We start from the raw sequence: 20203 nt of genomic DNA, 5'->3' as shown, positions 1-20203 counted from the left end.
CTCATCAGGCCAAACCTCCCATTAAGAAAATTCTGACACTGTCATCTAGAGTCTTCATCTCTCTAGCTTTTGCTACAAAATGTAATCACTTTGAACAAAGCACACTGTGTACAAATAGGTAGAATACTGCACCTCTGGTATGCTTAGAACTTTAGTTCTCCTCTGTGCTTTTCATGATCTGTACCACTTTTTTGCCCTTTGATGATTGCTCTCTAAAGATTCAACATTGTCATGTGCCTTCTCTATGGATGTATGAAAAAATATCTTCAGGCAACTGATAAAAACCCCATCTCTGAAGATGGAAAAAAACAAATGACCCTACAAATGAAAGGAACAAGATTTTTTTCCTCTTGCCATCATAAAAGCCATCCTTGGTGGTTAATGCTGAGGCCATGTTGCTCCAGAGATGACTGCACAAAGACAAATTATAATTTGGATACAACAAAGTGCCAGATCATGTCATGATCACGTTAGTTCTCAACACATTCATAAAATGATGCCAAAGGACAGCCAATGGCTGTTACTAGTCTTTTAAAGAAATTATGGACTGCTAAGTAAAATTACTGCCCTGAAACTGATGGAGTTTTGGACTACCCTGATCTATCAGAAGCTAAATAAAATGATTCTGACACACACTTGGAAGAGGTTCACAAGCACCTCTGTGCTGTCTCTACAGAAGCTGTGCTGCTCACTCAGTATGTAACTTCTTTTTCAGAGACTGTAGGGTATTATACTGCACAGTACCTACCAACATAAGACAAGATGCAAAAAAATTCTTCACCACTTGTCCTACAATATCCTATGTCAATTTTGCAGTGGCAAGGTGTTCAAACTTTGACAACTGCAATCTACTAAGGTTCTCTTATGGTGGCATATAGTCTACTTAATTTTGACAGGTCTAAGGTAACACAGCATTTCAGTGTATTTCTGGGTGTTGTGTGCTACTGAAAGTGCAAAGGGCATTTTGACAGGGCATTTGACCTGTAAGGCATTTTGACACTTCATCTTTGAAAGTTACATGGTTTAACATAGAGCTGAATAAATTAGTTTTACAGGGACTGCTCAAACAAAGCAATTAACTGTAAACTGGCGTTTATTTATGGAAAATGGAATGCTTCATTAACAAACATTTTAAATGGGATATGAACAACACCTTACAAAACAAATGAATTCACATTGGATTGAGTGACATAATATGGCAGCAGCTTAAAAAAAATTACAGTAGCCCATAAGTTACAATTAATGGTAACCCTGGGTAACAGATTTGTTTCTCTTGCCACCTTGCATTAAAAATTAAACACAATCAGTAGCGACGGTTGAAACGAGGATCATTCGGTCTGTTTGCTCTCTCCTGGCCAGCAAATCCTTCTCCTTGCATTCCTCCTCCATGCATGATCTGACTTTGATTGCCACCTTGCATGAAACTGCCACGCCTAGAAAGTGATTCAGACATTTTAATGTTCTATTGTGACTCTGGTGGTCAGGTTGCTAGTACAGGTGTTCTTCCACAATTTTTGGTGTGATTTTTCACTCTTCCATTAGATGCACTACATGAAACCCATGGGAATATTTTATTATTCCTTGACATTTAAGTAACTAATTAAATAACCGATACTCCCATAAAATATTTCTTTGGCCAGTTTCCATTTAGAAGAAATGTCCCTTAAAAGGAAAACTAACAAACACTTCTCTCCTTTCAAAGTTCTTACCCTGACATGCCTCCACGATGCATCACATGGCCAGGTCTGCCTCTACCTCCACCTAAAAAAGTTCAAATGCTTCCTTTATATCTACAGTAATAGTTTTACTTCAGTGATAATGCCTGTAATTTTTCTTCTTTACATAGCACAACTAATGAATTGTTGTGCAGGAAGCATACCTTGCCATCTCTCATGATCCCGTCCTATCATTCCTCCATCCACGCTGCTCTGCCAGGAACGATCTTGATGTCCTTCAAACTTCCGACTGTGATCTCCCCAGTCACGTCCATCCCTGTGAGGGTATGAAATTCATATCTTCTCACATGAGCCAGAGCACACAGAATAGATTCAAGTACAGAAACTAAGTCACAAACTTACTCAAATACTTTACCAAGGTGCATGCAAATCTTATATTTATACTGGTATCTGTTAAGTCAAATCTCAGTAGAATCCTTCTGCTCAAACCAAATAAGATGACAGATATGAAAAAAAGATATCAGGGAAGAACCACTATCCTGAAAATAGCAAGCTTTAATAGGAATGTTAGTTAAAATTAATGGAAAGGATGAAGACTAAGATGTGTGGTTATTAAAAAAAAATTCATGCCAAGATGCATGTTTTGATGGACAAGGCAAGCTGAACGAGCTACTCACTTGCAGTCCATCCAACACACTCGAGGTTAATGTTGGAAAAAAAGAATTGTACTTCCAAAAACTGTGTCCCACTTCCACATATGGAAATATTCCTTTGATGCACAAGAAAAGGTATTTTTAGTTAAGGGTACTAACCGTGACTGTGGGGGTATCCCTCTGCTTTCACTCATTCTTCTGTCAGATCCATAGCTACCCCAACTTTCTCGAGAGTCTCGTGAGTGACGGTCTGGTCCTCCATGGCGCTCATCTGGGTAATGCTAAAAGGCAAAGAACACTTACAGGACTGCACAAAACAGACTTGTTAATTGCTTAAAGTTGCTCAGCAGTAATTACTCAATCACAGAGTCACTTAGGATGGAAGGGACGTCCTGAGATCAATCTAGTCCAACCCTCCTGCTCAAGCAGGATCAGCCAGGGCAGGCTGCCTAGAAGATTCTCCCCCTAGGTTTTAAATTTCTTCACAGCTAGAGCCAAGTTCTCCATGCAACCTGTTCCAGCGTTTGACCATCTTCACAGTTAAAGGTGATTTGTATTAACTTTAGATGGAATTTCACGTGTTTAAGTTTGTGCTCATTGACTCGTCTTGTCGGTGGGCACCACTGAGCAGCACCTGGCTACATCCTCCCCATATCCTCTCTCCCATGAAGTATTAATGCCCATTGATAAGACAAACCCTCAGCCTTCTCTTCTCCTTGCTAAACAGTCGTAGCTCTCTCAGCCTCTCCTCATACAGAAGATTCTCTAGGCCCTACTGCACTTACTCCAATAAGCTTCTTGTACTGAGGAGCCCAGCACTAGGCACAGAACACCAGACAGTGCTGAGTAAAAAGGCCTTTACCTTCTAGGAATATTTTTACTAACACTTCCCTGGATGCTACTGGCTTTCTTTGCCAGGAGGGTGCAATGCTGACTCATTATCAGCTTGCTGTCCACCACAGCACCAAGGTCCTTCTCTGCAGAACTGCTTTTGGTCTGCTTGGTCCCAAGCATGTATTGCTGCACAGGGTTATTCCTCCCCAAGAGCAGGACTTAGCATTTCCTGTTGTTGAACCTAATGATATTCCCCTCTGCCCAACTCTCCAGAATATCCAGGTCCCTCCAAATCTCACAGCTTAACCATCAGGAAAGGGCACTTGAGCATTCCCTGACTCCTAATCTCTCACTGCTTGAATGTGCCCTGAAGGTCCTTCTTCCAGCCCTCAAAAAGTGCAAACATCTCTACTAATTTTGCTGTTATTTCCACGTAACCTCAAAGAGGTATACTTTGTACCTCTGCCTCTTCTATGCCATCTTTTGGAATAGTCTATTTTGAAGCAATTAGCTTGTTTTGATTTCTATCAGAATAACTATATATTTTATAATAAACAAGTCTTTGAATTGAATTTCATCTTATTGAAGTAAACAAGATAATCTGATTATTGATACATATTTTGGGAGATATCATGTAATTCTCAACTACTGAAATTTAATCTGACACACACTATAAAAAAACAGGTTATAAGATGTTAAGATGTTTCCATAGCTCTATAAAGCAACTCACTTGTCCATCCCGATCTCCCATAATTGTCCTTGATCCATCTCTCCTATAAGCAGACAATTAGAATCAGATTGTGGTAGTAAAACATACAGCAGTTTATAAAAATCCATCTATCTATAAATACAGATGAAAAATCTTGCTTTCTCATAGGGCCAACATCTACAAAAGGCACAAACAGCTGGAATATATGAAAAAAATGGCACATTTTGGATTCCTGGAAAACTAATTAGTCCTGAGGTATAAACCAGAATATTCTTGTTAAAATGCTAGGTGCCTTCAAATTATTTAGAAATTTTTCAGAATCCTAAAAGTATGTGAAACAGCATTGTAAAAAAACTCTGAACAAGCCTGCCAGAAGCTTCAACTCATGGCACAATACAGATCTCTTCATGGTTATAGACAAAAAGGTCCACAGCCACTAAACCACATTTGAAAAACAAAATGCAAACCAAGCACACAGTAAAGGCAGCAAAATGTGACATTAAATACAGTCTTTTGTCTTTCGATTTCAGGCAATACAGTGGAGGTAAGACACCAACCTGTCTATTGAATGCTCTTGGTAACGACCACGATCTCTGTGATCAAAGTCGTGGAATCGATCCTGGCGACTGAAATCTGAGTGATACCTGTCATTCATTGCCATTCGTTTTGCCTCTGGCCAGTATGGATCATCCCTCCTGAGAAAGGAATGTTAGTCCTTTTAGTCCAGATAACGACTTTTGATATTGTTCCCCCTTCCAAACCAAAGTGCAAACTAAAAGAAGGGTAATTAAGTTCAAAACGGAGTTGAAAAACCTTAGAGAGGATAGCTTGACTAGGGCTCTTAAACACAGTCAGCTCAATGCAGTCAACAACTGCTGACTGATGGAAGCTGAGAGCATATGTATGGCTTTTTACAGCCCAGGCTGATGAGACAGAACCTGGCAGCAATGTCTTCCACTTGCATAATCTGTATTTGCTGGCTTTACCTGCCATCTATGTCATATGGTCTCCTCATTGCAGACCGACGTTCCTGTTCGTAGCGCAGTTGCTCGTGCTGGCGCCGCAGCTCTTCCCTTTCTCTCTGAATGCGGTCTTGTTCTCTTCTCCTTTCATGCTCTATGTGCATTCGTTCTCTTTCGAGTCTTTCCCTTTCCATCCGTTCTCGTTCAAGGCGCTGCCTCTCGATTTCCAGTCTCTCACGAGCAATCTCAAGCCTCTCCCTTTCTTCTCGTTCACGGATAGTCTGGAGGTGCTGCTGTCTCTCCCGACGCTCACGTGTGCTATTTTAACAGAAACAAAAGGTTACAGATGTAACACCTCAACAAATAAAGGAAGTGAAAAAGAAAAAAAAAAAAAGAAGAAAATGAGAAAGAAGCGTTAAAAATTAATAGCACAGTGACTGTTCAGCTCCTTGAAATTATACCTGGGAAGGGCGTGGGAGGGAGGGCATGGAGGGAAGACACTCAGTGTACACAGGAATTACTTGTATTAAGAGACTGATCATATTACTCCCACAAAACCCATCTGTGGGGGCAAATAATTCTATATGGTCAGGGGAATTTGAATCCAAATGCCCATAGCTCATTTCTTATACTGAAATAAAGTATCTGTGAAGAATATTTTATTTCTGTCAAGAAAGCCAGAGTGGTATGCTGGATAATGACTTCACTCAAGCTCAGAAATCTAACTATGAGAGACAAACTTCTTCCTCTGCATTAAGAATGACAAAAGCATTTTTCTCCTGGTTAATTCAACTACTTTTAGGTGAGGAACAAAAGTTTTGTACTGTGTGGAAAACGTGGAATTCAAGTCACAGTTTTAGCAAGGAATTTGAAGGATGGCCGTTGTCACCTTTATCCTGTATTAAACATCATGAAAACAAAAATAAAACCCCACCCAAAACAAATAAATACCTGAATTAAGTTCAATAGATAATGTGACCCAGAAACATTTAACAAGTTACAAGTGAAAAAAAAACCCTGAAATCCTCTTATCTCTTAGTCATTTTAATTAAAATGAAAATAAAATATGCATGATAGGGTAAAAAATGTCAAACAATGTCACAGTTGCTCTTACCGGCGCTGCTCTGCCTCCCTCATTTTTCGCTGTGCTTTAATTTTGTCAAATGGCACAATGCCTTGTCTCTCTCTGCTCTCTGATTTGCGATCCTGGCTCTTAATGCTCTGTATTTAATATTGAAGTAGAGAAACTTAATTTATTAAAGGACAACTATTACAAACAATACTCTAAACTCTTGTTTCCATTTGTACATATCATATCTGAAAGCTTGGCCCCTGCATTTTTCAAAAAAGCTGTTCTTTTTTTAACATTACAGACACGCCACGTATTAACACAGTAATACCTTCCCACATTTGTTTGGCAGGGTTTGATTGCTGAATATAGTATCAGCTGAACAAAAAGTATTTTACTAATTAAGATGTAAATCCATGTTATAGAAACTCTAATTGGACAAACTGGCAAGACAAGTGTGGGTTACATGTAGCCTAGCAGGATCCAGTATTTGTTTCTAAGGAAAATGTTTCCCACACAGAAACATTACTCACTCTGTCTTTTGATGTAGTTGATGTTTTCACACTAATAACAGGTTCTCCTTTGGATTTATCCATTACTACTGTTCTCTCTGTTCCTTTACTTCCTAAATAAATCAGAAGTGGAAAAAACAATCAAACTACACAACCTACACCAAACTCATTGCTATGCTAGAAGTTATGTTCTCTAAAATGTGAAAATGGACGTTTAACCCTCTCTTCAAAACCAAATATTTCACTACACCTACTCCAAGTGCTTCTTTCAAGGATGACAAAATGTCAAACATCTCCCCCCAAAACACCCTCCCCCTTATACATTCTGGATTTCCAACTAAGAATCAGAAACAACCCTAGAACATTGGCAGTTCTTTGGAAAGAACTACCTAAAATTAAATATTCATACATCAACATATATTTTACTCTATGAAACAAGAATAGCCAAATTACCTGACTTAATAGTTTTAGGTTGATCTGACGAACCAGACTTCTGTTCATCTTTGTCTTTTTTTTCTTTTTCATCTTTGTCTTCTGTCTTTTTAGGATCATCTTTTTGGTCAGTTTTTTCATCCCTTTTACCACTGCCAGGTCTACAGATAGATATTGATATAGGTTAGACTAATACAGACTAAGAGAAAAGGAAATTCAAGCAGAATGCTAGCAACACACTAAAAAGGTAGAATTCTGATGTGATAACAGTCATAATTAGATTTCCAAATGTTTCCTTCCACAACATCCTACACCAGAAAACAAGACATCCAGACCATCCAGTGCAGTTGTCAAAACACTTGATTCAGGCATCTCAACTGGAAGAATGAGGAAAAATTCACACTGTGATGTGCTTAATACCCACAAAGTTTCTTAAACAATGTGACAATTAAGAAGAGCCAATGTGAACCATTTTTGTCAGGCAACTAGCTGAAATAAAAGCAAAAAGTTCTCAGCAAATAGCATTTAACACAAGGTATGCCTCAAGAAGACAACTGAAGCAAAGGTCTTAGTGTCTTATTCACTCTCCTAGTGTCTTATTCAGTTACTTTCAGTAATGCCAGAGAGAAAAAGCATAGTGCTGAAGAGGAACATGTTCTGGAAACAGGATCTTGGATAACTCTCTTTTAACTGTTTGTGACCACCATCACTGGAGGAGACCCTATTCCAATGAGAGACAAAAAGTAATGAAAAAACAGTGACATACAGGTCAAAATCCTCAAATGGCCTTTCCTATAGATTTAAGACATGAAAGCACCACAATTGTTACTAAAACCTAAACACAGCTAAATTAAAAGGTATGCTTGAAACCTTAAAGCACACAACAGAAACATGTTAAACTAGGCACTGAACATCAACAGAAGTTTATCTTGTAGAAAAAGTTAAAAAAATGCAGGTACTCCTCGTTTTGAATGTTTGCCACAGAAATGTTTTACTCTTACTGTAACTTTGTTTTCCCTGACATCAACATAGACTGAGGAACAGCAAAACACCTTTGGACAGAGAATTTTTAGAACAGTACCTCTCACTGGCTGTTTCTCTCTTTGCTTCATTCTCTTTTTTTTCACTTGTCTTCTTCCCAGCAGGTTCATTTTTTGCCTGAAATTTATTTTGCACATGATCAGCTGAGAATGTGGTCTCGATCATTTGTATAATCTGATGGGAACTTGGTATCTTTGAGGATAAGTACTCACTTTTTCTACAGAAATTATTTTCCCATGTAACTCTGTTTTGTGGAGATGGGTGATACATTTTGTTGCTTCCTCGGCAGTAGACATTGTAACAAAGCCATAGCAGCGAGCACCAGGACTGCGAGCATTGGTGACCACTTTTGCACCCACCACCTTTCCAAAAGAAAGAGGTGTTACACTCACTGTAACAAGCAAGAACCGCAAGCTCCACTTTCTACCCTTTTTAATTCCTGCCCATTACCATTCAGGAAACTTCTGTTGTTAAGAGATTAACAAACACAAAGGAGTGTTGCCACGATGCTTCTGCTGTCAATGAAACACTACAAAAGCTGCATCAATAGATGACAGCCAAAGACTGAATTCTTTTCTGGAGAAAGACCACAAGGGGACAACAACAAAAAAAAAAAGGCGTCTAACTTTACATCAACAACACCACTTTGTTCAAGTATAAAAGAGTAAAAAACCAATACAATAGAAGTTTTTAAGCCAATTTCCACATACATGCTAATGCTAGCTCAACTGCTAAGTCCCATCTTCCCTCAAAAAAATGCTTACATGTCAGTGGTGAGGCAGACCAACCATGTTATCTATCTTCTGTAAGAAACAGGATGTTTCCTCAAAAAGTAGAGCTTGAAAAAGCCCACATAAATGGTGTTTTACTTATGTTCATATATTCAATACAGCTCACTTTGCATTACAGAAATCAACCACATTTCACAGAAATGTGGTATTTTAAAGTGCAGCTGGATGACGAACCTACTTCCATGCATTTGATTTATTACACACGTATATTTACTTCTAAAGCACACAGGATCACTCCTGAGGAGAAAAGACAATGCAGAAAGAATCGTGTCTTGCAGAATGTACCACCTAAGGAGTCTTTCTGCTGTGCCTTTTGCAACTGGACATGCCCATCTTGTATTGGCCTTTTTAGCCACCAGTGCACTTGTAACAAACGTGGGCAGAGCCCTCCCCAAATCTTCGTTCGCCAAGCCCAGCCATGGATGGATGGACATTTACTTCTAAGGGAGCTTTGCCTCTGCTAATACCCTAAGGAAAATAACTGTCATTTTATTTAAATGACTAAATAGTACCATGGCATCTATCTAGAGGCAAATACTAGCTTTGCTGTCGCTTAGTTTTTAGTTACATTTAAAATTTTGTGGCACATCTCTATGATCAATGTTCTAGGTTACCAGACGGAATTCTAAGCAAATAAATGGAAGGAAAGCACTGCATTTTTATTGTTATGAGAAGCATTAAAAGGGTTTTACTAGTCTCATGACCTGAAGAAAAACTCAAAGCTTTGCTACACTTAATCCGTTTCTGTACCTATTTGTAAGGTCATATTTAAGTTCCAGAGTATTTTCATTGGTAAAATATTCAATGGCAGATTGCTTGTACATACAGTTTTCTTTTACTACAATCTCCTGATAGTAATCTTTAAATAGGCTTCAAATGTCTTACAAAAATCCTTACTGCTGTCTTTAAGTCTTCTATTAAACTAGCTTTCAATTTTCCAACTGACAGGAAGATTTAACTTTCCATTTTGTCTGTCATTAATAACAACAGCAGGACTTCCCCTGCCAACAAAACCAAACAACCCCTCCTGATATCCCAAGCTATCCAAACAAGTGCTTTTTAAAGCAACTGCCAACTCTACATAAAAATAAAACTTCAGATACCAGGGCAATTCTTAAGATATTCCCCAATAACTGTGTTTCAACACTTACTGCATATTTTCCCTAGTCCTGAGGCAGTTTTTTATAAACATTAAATTCACCATTGACCGTGAATTTTCAACAGGTAAAGACACTATACTACTGCACAGGAGACAAAAGTATGTGTAAACAGTTACTGACTTTCAAATAAAGGACTGCAAATGGAATTTTATGGGTTTTTTGGAAGCAAGCAACTGAATAAAAAGCCCTCAGTCATTCAGTGTGTATTTCTGTGATTTTTTCCTTGATATCCCACAATATTGTTGATAATTGGATTCCTTTCACTGGTACTTTCAGTGACAGGAGCTTAAGAAGTCTTATTAACAGTTTCAAGCAAAGAAATCCTCAACAATAAACCAAACAAAAATAACCTCTTACCTTTCCATACTTGCTAAACAGATTCTTCAAATCTGTAGCTCTGGTGGTAGAAGCCAGTCCACTCACCCAGAAGTTTCTACCAGAACTGCTAGCAGGGCGACCTAATTAGGAAAACAAAAACCAGAACATACCCAAAATTCTAATTAGCAACTACTTCTGAATTAAAAAGGAACAGTATCACAAATGTTTAATTTTTTAACATCAGAGAGCAAGTGAAATGCAATGTGCAACATTCTCCTCCCATGATTTGCATCAATCTTGGCAGTGTTCAGTTCCAAGGCTTCAATGAATGGTGGGAATCAGGTTTCACTTCAGCTGCTTCCATCTGCTTTTTATTTTTTGGTGATATATGGAATTTCACAGAATTGCTTTTATTGAGGGAAGATATTTCTTCCAGAACCGTTCCAAAATGCTATTTTATTTAGGTGTCTTTCCATCTTCCTGATAACTTTTGTCATTGTCGCAAGTATGAGCTCAGTGCTGAGATCACAGTTGTCAGTATTTACACAAGTTTCCTAGGGAAGGATGCAATCATTTGTATCAACCTCTTAAAAAAAAAAACCCAAACAAAAAAGAGGTTCACCTGCCATCACCTATCTCAAGAAGTGCCTGGACTAAGGTATGTCATGCATGCAAACACATGGGAGATGCACTGTCTTGGTGTTTTGCAGAGCTGAGCCTTAGGCTTTGATGTTTTTACTCCACAACACTTCTGTAATTTCAAAATGACACCTGCAGTTACACTGGCACCAGAATCCTGGCTCAGTAATTTTGCTCTGTATGTAGAGAATGCCATGTAATCAAGCAGCTAACTCTCACCACTGCTGTTCACTAAGTCAGAAAATGACTAAAAGCAATGTTACAGAAAACACCACATCCTTTGGAGAAAGGTATGCAGGAGCAAGGTGGTTATCAGACACCCAGCTTCCTGCAGGCTATTTTGAATGCAAAGTTCAAGAAAAGTTTTCTCAGTCCACAAAAAAAATATACTCAAGTCCTCAGGTAAACAACAGCATGCACAAAACACTTCTTCAAATATTCTGAAATAAGAGAACACAAGACTACAGACTTTAGGGTGAGCAGACCCTAATGAAGCTCACAGTGAGGTCCAGTAGCTTGCACAAATAGGTATAACCCTGGACCCTGGAAAAAGCAGTGACACTGAGTTGAGTCTGTGTTGTAAAACCCAACTTAAACCAAACAAATTCTTCCTGTCCAGTCAGTAGAGAGACCTCATAATGAGTTTCTTGCTTATTATTAAAAGTGTTGAACTACCTGCCTGCAGTGTGTAAAAATAATGTTAACAGTCAGTTCTAAATATTCTGTCCTGGTCAGGTAGAAGAGAACAGAAAGGTGGGGTGAGCTGCAAAGACTCAGCTGCCTGATGTATTAAAAGGAAGAAGCACAAGGAAAACAAGGAGCAGGCACATGACTGCTGATCAAGAAATTTTTTTCTTGCTTCTGATGCACATTTGCACCACAAATAGGATTTGCATGGACAAAGATTTCATAAAATCAATCAAATTCGAAGACAACATGAAGCTGTAAGTTTTTCTGGCATTCTAGTATGTGAATACTAGATCCCAAATTACTTCAGCAAAACAGAAGATGGTTTGAAGAATCACAAGTGCATAGTAAAGCAAAAACAATTGCAAAAGGTTCTTGACTCACTAACAGCTGGTAGTAAGCATCTTCAGTGCCATAAAAGATATATTTGCCATGTATTAATGTCTATCTTTAAAGATCAAGTTACAAGCAAAAGGGTGCAATGCAGACATTCTTAAAAAATGCATAAAAGGAAAATACTTATTTTTCTATGAATAAAGAAAATCCAGAAAGAGGCGAATTTATACTATTTAACAACTGCAGTCTGCTATGCTTTTCCTGCTGAAATACTCCATCCAATACACTTATCCAAGCAATCATTAAAGTTCTACTTTTGAAAACAAACATACCTTTCTCATCTTTTGAGGTTGTCTTTGCATCTCTGTCCTCCTCAACAGGGCTAGAGACAAAACATCATATTATTCAAGTCAGAAACGAAAGTGACTAAATATAAATTATGAAAAAAGCTAAAATTAAATACCTACCAGAAAATACCTTGCAAATGAAAACACACCTCAGTATACTTGATTTAAGAAATCTGACAAGAAATAATGAAGTCAGATTCTTAAACAGACTTACATTAAGATGATGATTACAAATAAGAGTAATTTGGGAAAACAACCTTTGAAGGTTGAGGAAGGAAAGAAATCAAACCCACTGCGTTTAAAAAAAAAAATTAAAAATATCTGCACATGGAGAACTAAAACACACTCTTTAGGAATAGGCTACAATTTCATCAGTCTCGGTGGCCAATTGAAGGAAACAGCTTATTCGCATCACTTAACGACCAATGATAAAAGATAGCATCTGGTCTAGAACGGAGAAAAAACAAACCTCTTTTTCTGATCACCGCCCTCACTGGCTGAGGACTCTTTAGTAGCAGGGGATTCCTCAGAATTAGCTTTGTCTTCTGTTCTCTTGGCATCTTCTTTGCTATCTTTGCCTTCAGCACCTGCGCCTTTGGCCGCTGGTTCCCCACTAGAGGCTTCCAGGCCTTGGGAGCGTTTGCTACTCTGATCGCTTAGGGTCTCTACTACTAAACATTCAGAGTCCGGCTTCTCTTCCTCTAGTGTCTGTTCACATGTCTCCCCTTTTGCTACAACTAAACGCTTTGCTTCCTTCCTTGCCATAGCTTGGGCCGATTTGCTGTCCAAATCTAAAGCATCTTCCTCCAACTGAGCGCCACCAAGAGCGTCCTCTTCCTCCGCCAGCCTCTTGCCTGGCACCGCCATACTTGCTTCCTGTGCATGTGGCCGCTCCACTTCCGAACTTTCTTCGTTAAGTACTTCAGATTTACAAGTTTCCCCCAAAATGTCGAGTATTTTCTCATTTTCTACGGATTTAACAGGAATAGAATGGCACAAGATTTAATCACCAGGGAAATACAGCAATCACAAATGTGGAACTGGCATGGCTGCCACACTAACACCAAGAGAACTTCTAAGCTACACAGAGATTGGAAAACCCTAGTGTACACAGTGTTAAAAGTACTATGCTAACTGCTTGCTCACAAACTACCAAATCAGCCCTAAAACCATAACAGGGAAGAAAAATGACCCCACAGATTTAACAAAAAACTTCTGGCTCATCCTCCATATTCTTCATTAAATCCTTCAGCTCTGTTTCTTCTCTAGTTAGCTTCGAGTCCAAGATGCTTAACTGAACGTATCAAGGCACTGAGAGTTCAATTTTTAAATTTCTGTGAATTTCTTTTAGCAGACAGTCCAACATGAGAACTGGGCATCTTCTGATGGTGCATGAGTGTGTTTGCAGTCCAGAAAGTGAAAAGTATCTGTATGAAATTTCCATGAAGAAACTCTCTTCTTTCTTCTGTATCCAGTAACTAATCTTTACATTTTAGTGCCCTAAAATATCTTTTTACTGCTTTCACTGTCCACTACTTAGTAACAGAGTTAAGGTGTGTGCAATATCGCAAGATCTGTTTACAAGTAGAATATTTAGCTTTTAAACTGTGATTAACTTCTCTAAATCCATTTATGTAGTTTAACAGGTTTTTAAACCATTTCATTTCACTGGAAATATTTCAAAGATGACAAGCATCACTTCACAGATCTGGGGATATGATTGGGTTTCCAATCTCTATGACCCTGCATGATCTGGATTGTCCATCATAAAAATAATGCAAATTATGGTTTTTTTGCTTGTTTTTTTTTAATAGTTAATGGTTTAAAAAGTATTAGTTGAAAAGACAGGAATATGTTTTTCTTTAACAGTACCTGGCTCCAAGTGTAGCTTCTCCATTTTCTGTTTGGGAAAAAAAACCAACACAGAATGAGGATTTTATAAAATATATTTTCTAACAGAGAATAATAGCAACTCCCTGCCCAATCTCAAGATTGAAAACTACACAAGTTCACCTACTACATCTAGCTCTTTTTTTCACCATCCACTGGAACTGAGTATTTTATATACGTAATTTTACTGGCACATGAAAACTGAATCAAAATATCAGCCACAACTGCATTCTCACAACTAACTTTGAATTTTAAAGAGACCACTAATGTATCTTTATGTACCACCACACCAACTACAGAGAAAAAACAACCCCAGCTGCTATTTTAAACAATCAGTGGGAGAAAGAAAAAATCATCAGTACAAGATCATATTTTTGTCATGAAAGTGATGGAAGTCTTGAGAGCTGACTGGAAGGTAGGAAAAATCAATAGGGCATTCTCATTTCAGAGACTATATGCTGAGCAAGATTATGTATGTTTTGGATTCTATTACAATTTCATATTATGGTCACATTTTTTTTTTTAGTGTGGGAACAGAGTGAATACTAATAATACAATATACTGATAATACAGCAATCTGAAACACATCTACATTTTCAATTTACCTTCATTTCAATTAAATCAGAAGAGGAGGCTTCTAAATTGTTTTCAATTTCATCATAATCTTCCTAAAAGAGTAAAAAAGAAATTATATAATTTCTTACCAATAGTAACTTACAGAGAATACACTTGTATTTAATTTTCCCTATCAAGAAAACAAGAAATATTTTAAAGTATTTGACAGGTCTCAATTGCTACTTCAGATTGTGGCCAAGAATGAGCAGCAACATATAAATGTTCTTGATGATTAAATATCTTTCTCCTAATACCTTTCATTTTAATTTCAACATGACATTGTCTATCTCAAAGTTACTCTTATTTAGAGGAGAAATTTATTTCACATTTCTGTGGTTACTGAATGTATTTCTCCATTTTCCCACTTTTTAACTTTAGTTTCTAAATGAAAAAACAAGTTACAAATAAGGCTGACTTAGGTTTCTACTTTTACAAAACCAAAACATACCCCCAAAATCTTCCTTCCTTCCTTAAGAGCTGATGGTAATACACAACCAAAGCTCATGGGTTACATGACTCACAACAACTTTAATTTACAGACCCCCACAAAATTCCCTTTCAGGTTAACTGGATGCCATTGGAATGATTGTGTTCCAAGGTGTCACATTAAAGAGGAGATTTTCTCAAATCCTTTGTGTTTGATTGGTCAATGCCCTGGGAAAGCCAAGGGCAAAGCTGGGGAAGACTCCAGTGTAACAGTCCATGGGCAGAACCTGTCTTCTCCTCCATTGGGATGTCTATGGGTAAGACCCTTACTGTGCCACTGACTGATTAACTCAAGCCAGCTTTTGTTAGGAATTAGAGCCTGTTGCTATGTTACTTTTTCTTTGCAGCCAGATACTACCACCAGCAATCCCCAAACCTTAACCTGTCACAATTTGCTATTATATTAATAGTGTTATTCCATAAACTGTTAAGTGTGAGTCCTTCGAGGGCACTAACAGCTGCTGGCAGCAAGTACCATACCTGACTGAAGAGACCTGGGAGGGGATCTGTCTCACGCTGCTGGCACGTGACCTGGAACAGCTCGGTCGAACCACCCTCTGATCCAGACTGTCCAGTCAAGGGTCCCCACAACAGGACACTGACAGACTGCTTGGGCACAAGGGTCTCAGTTGTCCTGGGGCACTGACAGGCCAGTCAAACACAAAGGGTGTGAGAAAATCTCCCATTTCACGTGACAGAAGGTAAATGATAAAAAATTGAGACAGATATGCAGGCCTAAAATAATTAAGAAGAAGAACCCTAAGGAGGCAAGGAAGGATAGTATGTTCTGTGAGTGAACAGCCCAAAAGGAAAAAAAACCCACAAGGATCCAAGAAGGATAATATCTGAGGACTGAACATAACATATGGATTACCCTATTCATTCAGTAGCAGGAGATCGTGCTATCTGTAAATGAGATTGCAAGTTGCCCTCAAAACCAAGTCAAAAGCCTCGCAAATGTCAGAACAGGGCAATATATGAAGTTCTGCTTCTTCTTTTATTAATCTCTATGAGAAAGTAGAACAACATAACTCCCTTAAACCTGAGTATTATTTCTGCAGAAAAGATTTCCAAATTACCTGTGAGTTGAAAATGTATTTCTCTCCCTCTCCATATATATAACTAACTAGATGACTAGACACATATATACATACATATATACGCTTCAAGACAAATAACATATAAATGGGAAGAGTGAACATGGAAACTAATACAGTATTTTCAGTTCCAGGCTCTTATCATGTTAAGTAAAGATGATACTGTAAGGTAATGAAGGCAGTGACCCATCTACTGTGAACATTTCAAGCCTCTGATCAGTCCAAGAATATTTACCACTTAAAAGAGTATGACATAGGAGTTGTTAATGTGAAATAGAATTAAGACCCCACTCGTGTCCTATATTCTACTGGACTGAAATAACTTGTTCATGTGCCCATATACTTACTAAGTAGCTTCTGAAAAATTACAAAGACCTCTACTCACCTCATTTTCTGTTAGCTGATCTGGAAGTTCTTTCATTTCTGCTTCAACGTTGTCTTTATTATCAGACAGAGAATCGAGAATATTATCAGGACTATAATCTTCCCCGCAGTCCACAGCACTGCCGTTATCTATTTCAGCTTCATCTAATACACTAATATCCATCATGTCAATGTCCTGCAAGGTATCCAGACCTGCTTCAATATCCTCCTACAGAAAGAAAAAGGGTAAATGTGTACTTATTGTGGGCTAAATGATGCATATTCTTAGTAACTGCGATCATGATTTCAACTTACCTGCCCATCTCTAGAGTTTTCTTCTAGGCCATTGTCTTCAATACCTTCTTCTTCTGGTTTTCTTCCTAAAAACAGTATCACCACAGTGAGACATAGCACTAAATTCTGTAATGTGTTTAATCTGTGGTGAATTATCTATCTAACACTGAGTTTTTTTCAACAAGAAATCATTAAGACACTGATTCAGAAGTCTGGTTCTGTCTGGATATAACCGAGGTCAACTTGCCACTCAACAGAAGCCAACAGCACGAGCATGAACTATAAGTAGCATGGCTACATTTTTCTGTAGCTACAGTCTCATTCCACTACACTTCAGTACTTACAAAGACAATACTGTCTAAGAAGGTGTTGCATTTAAAAATAACACTCGAAGATTTTTAGGAAAAAAACCTCTCTTAATTAAACTGATTTAGAATTAGCGTTCACTTTCAAGATTCTGGATGCACACATCACTTTCACCAGCAAACTCATATTGCTATTCAGACAACTGCTCTTTTCTCTATTTTTAGTCCCTTTATCTTGAAAGAAGCAGCTTCAACAGCCCATTTCTCTCCAGAATGTATTTTTAAAGAACGGGCTATGAGGAATTAAAATAAGCCATGTGTAACACGGTACACACAATATTTAATGTTTGGAATCAAAATGTACTGAAATCACAAATGAGCTTTCCACAGGAGCTTATGCTGCAGCTGCTTGCTCTGTATCTGACCCAATTCTACACTCATGGTCACAAGTACAGAAACACCTGCAATTTACAGTCTCGTCTACATGTTTCAAGGCTTGCTAACAAAGTACAGTTAGGTGTCATATTATCATTTAAACTTGTTATTGCTCACTAACGCAACAGAGTTTTACCGTTTTCCATAAGGTAAAAACCACTTTTTTTTAAAATTAATGAAACAGAAGACATCAACTTTGTATGCCAGGTTCTAGCTACAAGCAAACAATGGAATTGTAAGTGTACAGACACCATACCTTTGCTAGTTCTTTTTGGCATTCTCTTGTTGGTCAGTTCTGAGGCCACAGGAATTTCATCAGGATCTCCTCCTTCTTCCTCAATGGCCTATTGGAAACAGCAGTATGACATCTACTGTATTCTTCACTGGTGTGCATTTGTACTGGCTTTGGATGGGATAGTTAATTCTCTTCACAGTAGCTGGTATGGGGCTACGTTTTGAATTTGTGCTGAGAATAGTGCTGATAACACAGGGATGGATGTTTTAGTTATTACTGAGCAATGCTTCCCCAATGTCAAGACCTTCTCTGCTTCTCCCACTGCCTCATCAGCGAAGGGCTGGGGGTGCACGAGGAATTGGGAAGGGACACAGCTAGACAGCTGACTCCAACTGCCCAAAGGGATATTCCAGACCATATGATGATGTGCTCAGTAATAAAACTGGTGTGGGTGAAAGATGGTGGGGCTGCCATTACTTGGGGACAGGCTCGGCAAGCAATTATTTTCTTTTACATCCCTTGTTTTTCTTGGGTGTTCCATTAACTTCCTTTATCTATGTTGCTCTTTTTTTACCCTTGCATTTTTTAAAATTATTAAACTGTCTTTATCACAATCCACAAGTTTACTCTCACTTTTACCCTTCCACTTCCAGTCTCCATCCTGCAAGGAGTGAGGGATGAGTGACTGGCCATGTGGTGTTTTGCTGCCTACTGAGGTTAAACTACAACTGCATTTTTAAGGATTTGTCATTAGTGCCTCTCCCTAGTTCAGGTCATACAGCCAGGCAGCCGTATCACCTGACAGAAGCAATAAATAGTAAGGTCTAACACAACCCCACAGCCAAATCAAGCTATGACCGAGGAGTAAAGCTCCCTATTCAGCAAATAAGTACTTTATAAAACTGACAGTGACTGCTACAGGAACTCAGGTATATCTGACAGCAACCTTTTCTCAATGTGCAGGCCTGTTAGAACCCATAAAAGGGCCAGGACTGACTATACTGTTCTGGTCTCGTGAAAGTCTGTAAAAATACATTCCAGACAGGCAGGAGATACGGAGTCAGGTGAAGTATGGTGGTGCCAAGCAATAGGACAAGAAGCAACGGGCAGAAACTGATGCACAGAAAGTTCCACCTGAGTATGAGGAAAAAATTCTTTCCTGTGCAGTGACAGAACATGGCCCAGAGAGGGTGTGGAGTCTCCCTCACTGGAGATACGCAAGAATCGTCAGGACACAATCGTGTGCCATGTGCTCTGGGATGGCCCTGCTGGAGCACGGAGGATGGACCAGATGACCCACTGTGATCCCTTCCAACTTGACCCATTCTGTGAAGCGTTTAAGGAAGCACGAGAAAAGATACGGGAAAGAATCGCGCGTGTGTGTGACCGTTTGAATGAGAGAGAAAACTAGGGAAGGACGCGCGAACCTCAGGGTCAGGGAACGACGGGAAGGCCGGGTCCATCTCGGATTCCGCCGAGTGGAATATGAGCAGCGCTCCAACGGAGCGGCTGGGGGGCGGGCGGGCGGCCCACACGATAAAGCAGTGTCACAAAGCAAAGCAGCGGCGGGGCTGCTGCCCGTCCCCGCAAGGACAAGGGCTCCGTAGCGGTGCGAAGAAGGGGACGCGCCGGCGCCAAACAACCCCTCCGCGGCTTCCCGGGGCTGGCCCCGGGGCGCAGCGCGGGGAGCGGCTGCAGCCCCGCTCTCCTCAGGGCCGCCGGAGGCCCCCGGCTCGGCCCCGAGCGCGCACGCGCCAAGCGCGCCGGAGACAAAGGACCCGGATGGCACCGCCCGCCCCCCCCCGCCGGGGCTCGCCTCACCTTCCTCAGCCGCTCCATGAGGACGCTCTTGTTGCCGCCGCTGTCCAGGTTACGGCGCTTGAGCTCGGCCCGCAGGTCGATGACTCGCAGCTCGCTCAGCCGCCGCGTTTCGGGTTCCGAACCGAAAGCCGCGGCCCCGCCAAGGGATGTGAAATCCCCCAGTCCGGCCGCTGATTGACTCTCCGCCATCAAGGCCCCTTCGATGTTTTGCCTCGAGTCCGAGCGCACAGGAGAACACAACCCAGCCCCGCGACAAACCTTGCGATCACAGCACAAAATGGTGGGAGCGAGACGCGCCGAGGGGAGGGGGCACAAAGCGCGCAGCGCGCAGGCGCGGGGAGGAGAGAGGGGGCGGGGCCTGGAGGGAGAAGTGAGTGAAGGCTCCCGCGCAGGCGCAAGACGGCGTCGCCCGCGTCAAGGACGGCTCGCGAGCTCTCGCGCACGCGCCCAGGGGCGGGCTGGCCGCGCGTTCTCGCGGTGAGGTATCGAAGCTCCA

The 20203-nt window shown here is 40.0% G+C and overlaps 1 protein-coding gene across 2 annotated transcripts; it reads right to left on the bottom strand.

The window, feature by feature from the left end:
* Positions 1 to 988: 988 nt before the first annotated feature.
* Positions 989 to 20041, bottom strand: LOC113977958 (scaffold attachment factor B1-like). 2 transcript variants are annotated; one of them, XM_027704526.1, is made up of 21 exons: positions 19708 to 20041; positions 17908 to 17995; positions 16933 to 16997; positions 16640 to 16846; positions 14662 to 14724; positions 14039 to 14066; positions 12636 to 13134; positions 12152 to 12201; positions 10197 to 10297; positions 8101 to 8250; positions 7929 to 8005; positions 6869 to 7008; positions 6437 to 6528; positions 5949 to 6055; positions 4859 to 5152; positions 4430 to 4567; positions 3894 to 3936; positions 2489 to 2610; positions 1880 to 1992; positions 1710 to 1761; positions 989 to 1433 (listed from the first exon to the last, which is right to left on the bottom strand). In XM_027704526.1, the coding sequence occupies exons 1-21, from the start codon at positions 19894 to 19896 to the stop codon at positions 1304 to 1306; spliced, it is 2748 nt and encodes a 915-aa protein (XP_027560327.1). In that variant the 5' UTR covers positions 19897 to 20041; the 3' UTR covers positions 989 to 1303. The 2 variants fall into 2 exon arrangements, with proteins under 2 accessions (XP_027560327.1, XP_027560328.1); XM_027704527.1 differs by lacking the exon at positions 19708 to 20041 and adding an exon at positions 19314 to 19378.
* Between the last annotated feature and the right edge of the window lie 162 nt (positions 20042 to 20203).

The sequence above is a fragment of the Neopelma chrysocephalum genome, unplaced genomic scaffold (genome assembly GCF_003984885.1).
Source record: "Neopelma chrysocephalum unplaced genomic scaffold, ASM398488v2 Primary Assembly neopelma1_283, whole genome shotgun sequence".
Taxonomy (NCBI): domain Eukaryota; kingdom Metazoa; phylum Chordata; class Aves; order Passeriformes; family Pipridae; genus Neopelma; species Neopelma chrysocephalum.
Note: the sequence above shows the minus strand (reverse complement) of the source record. Positions and strands in the feature narration are given on the sequence as shown.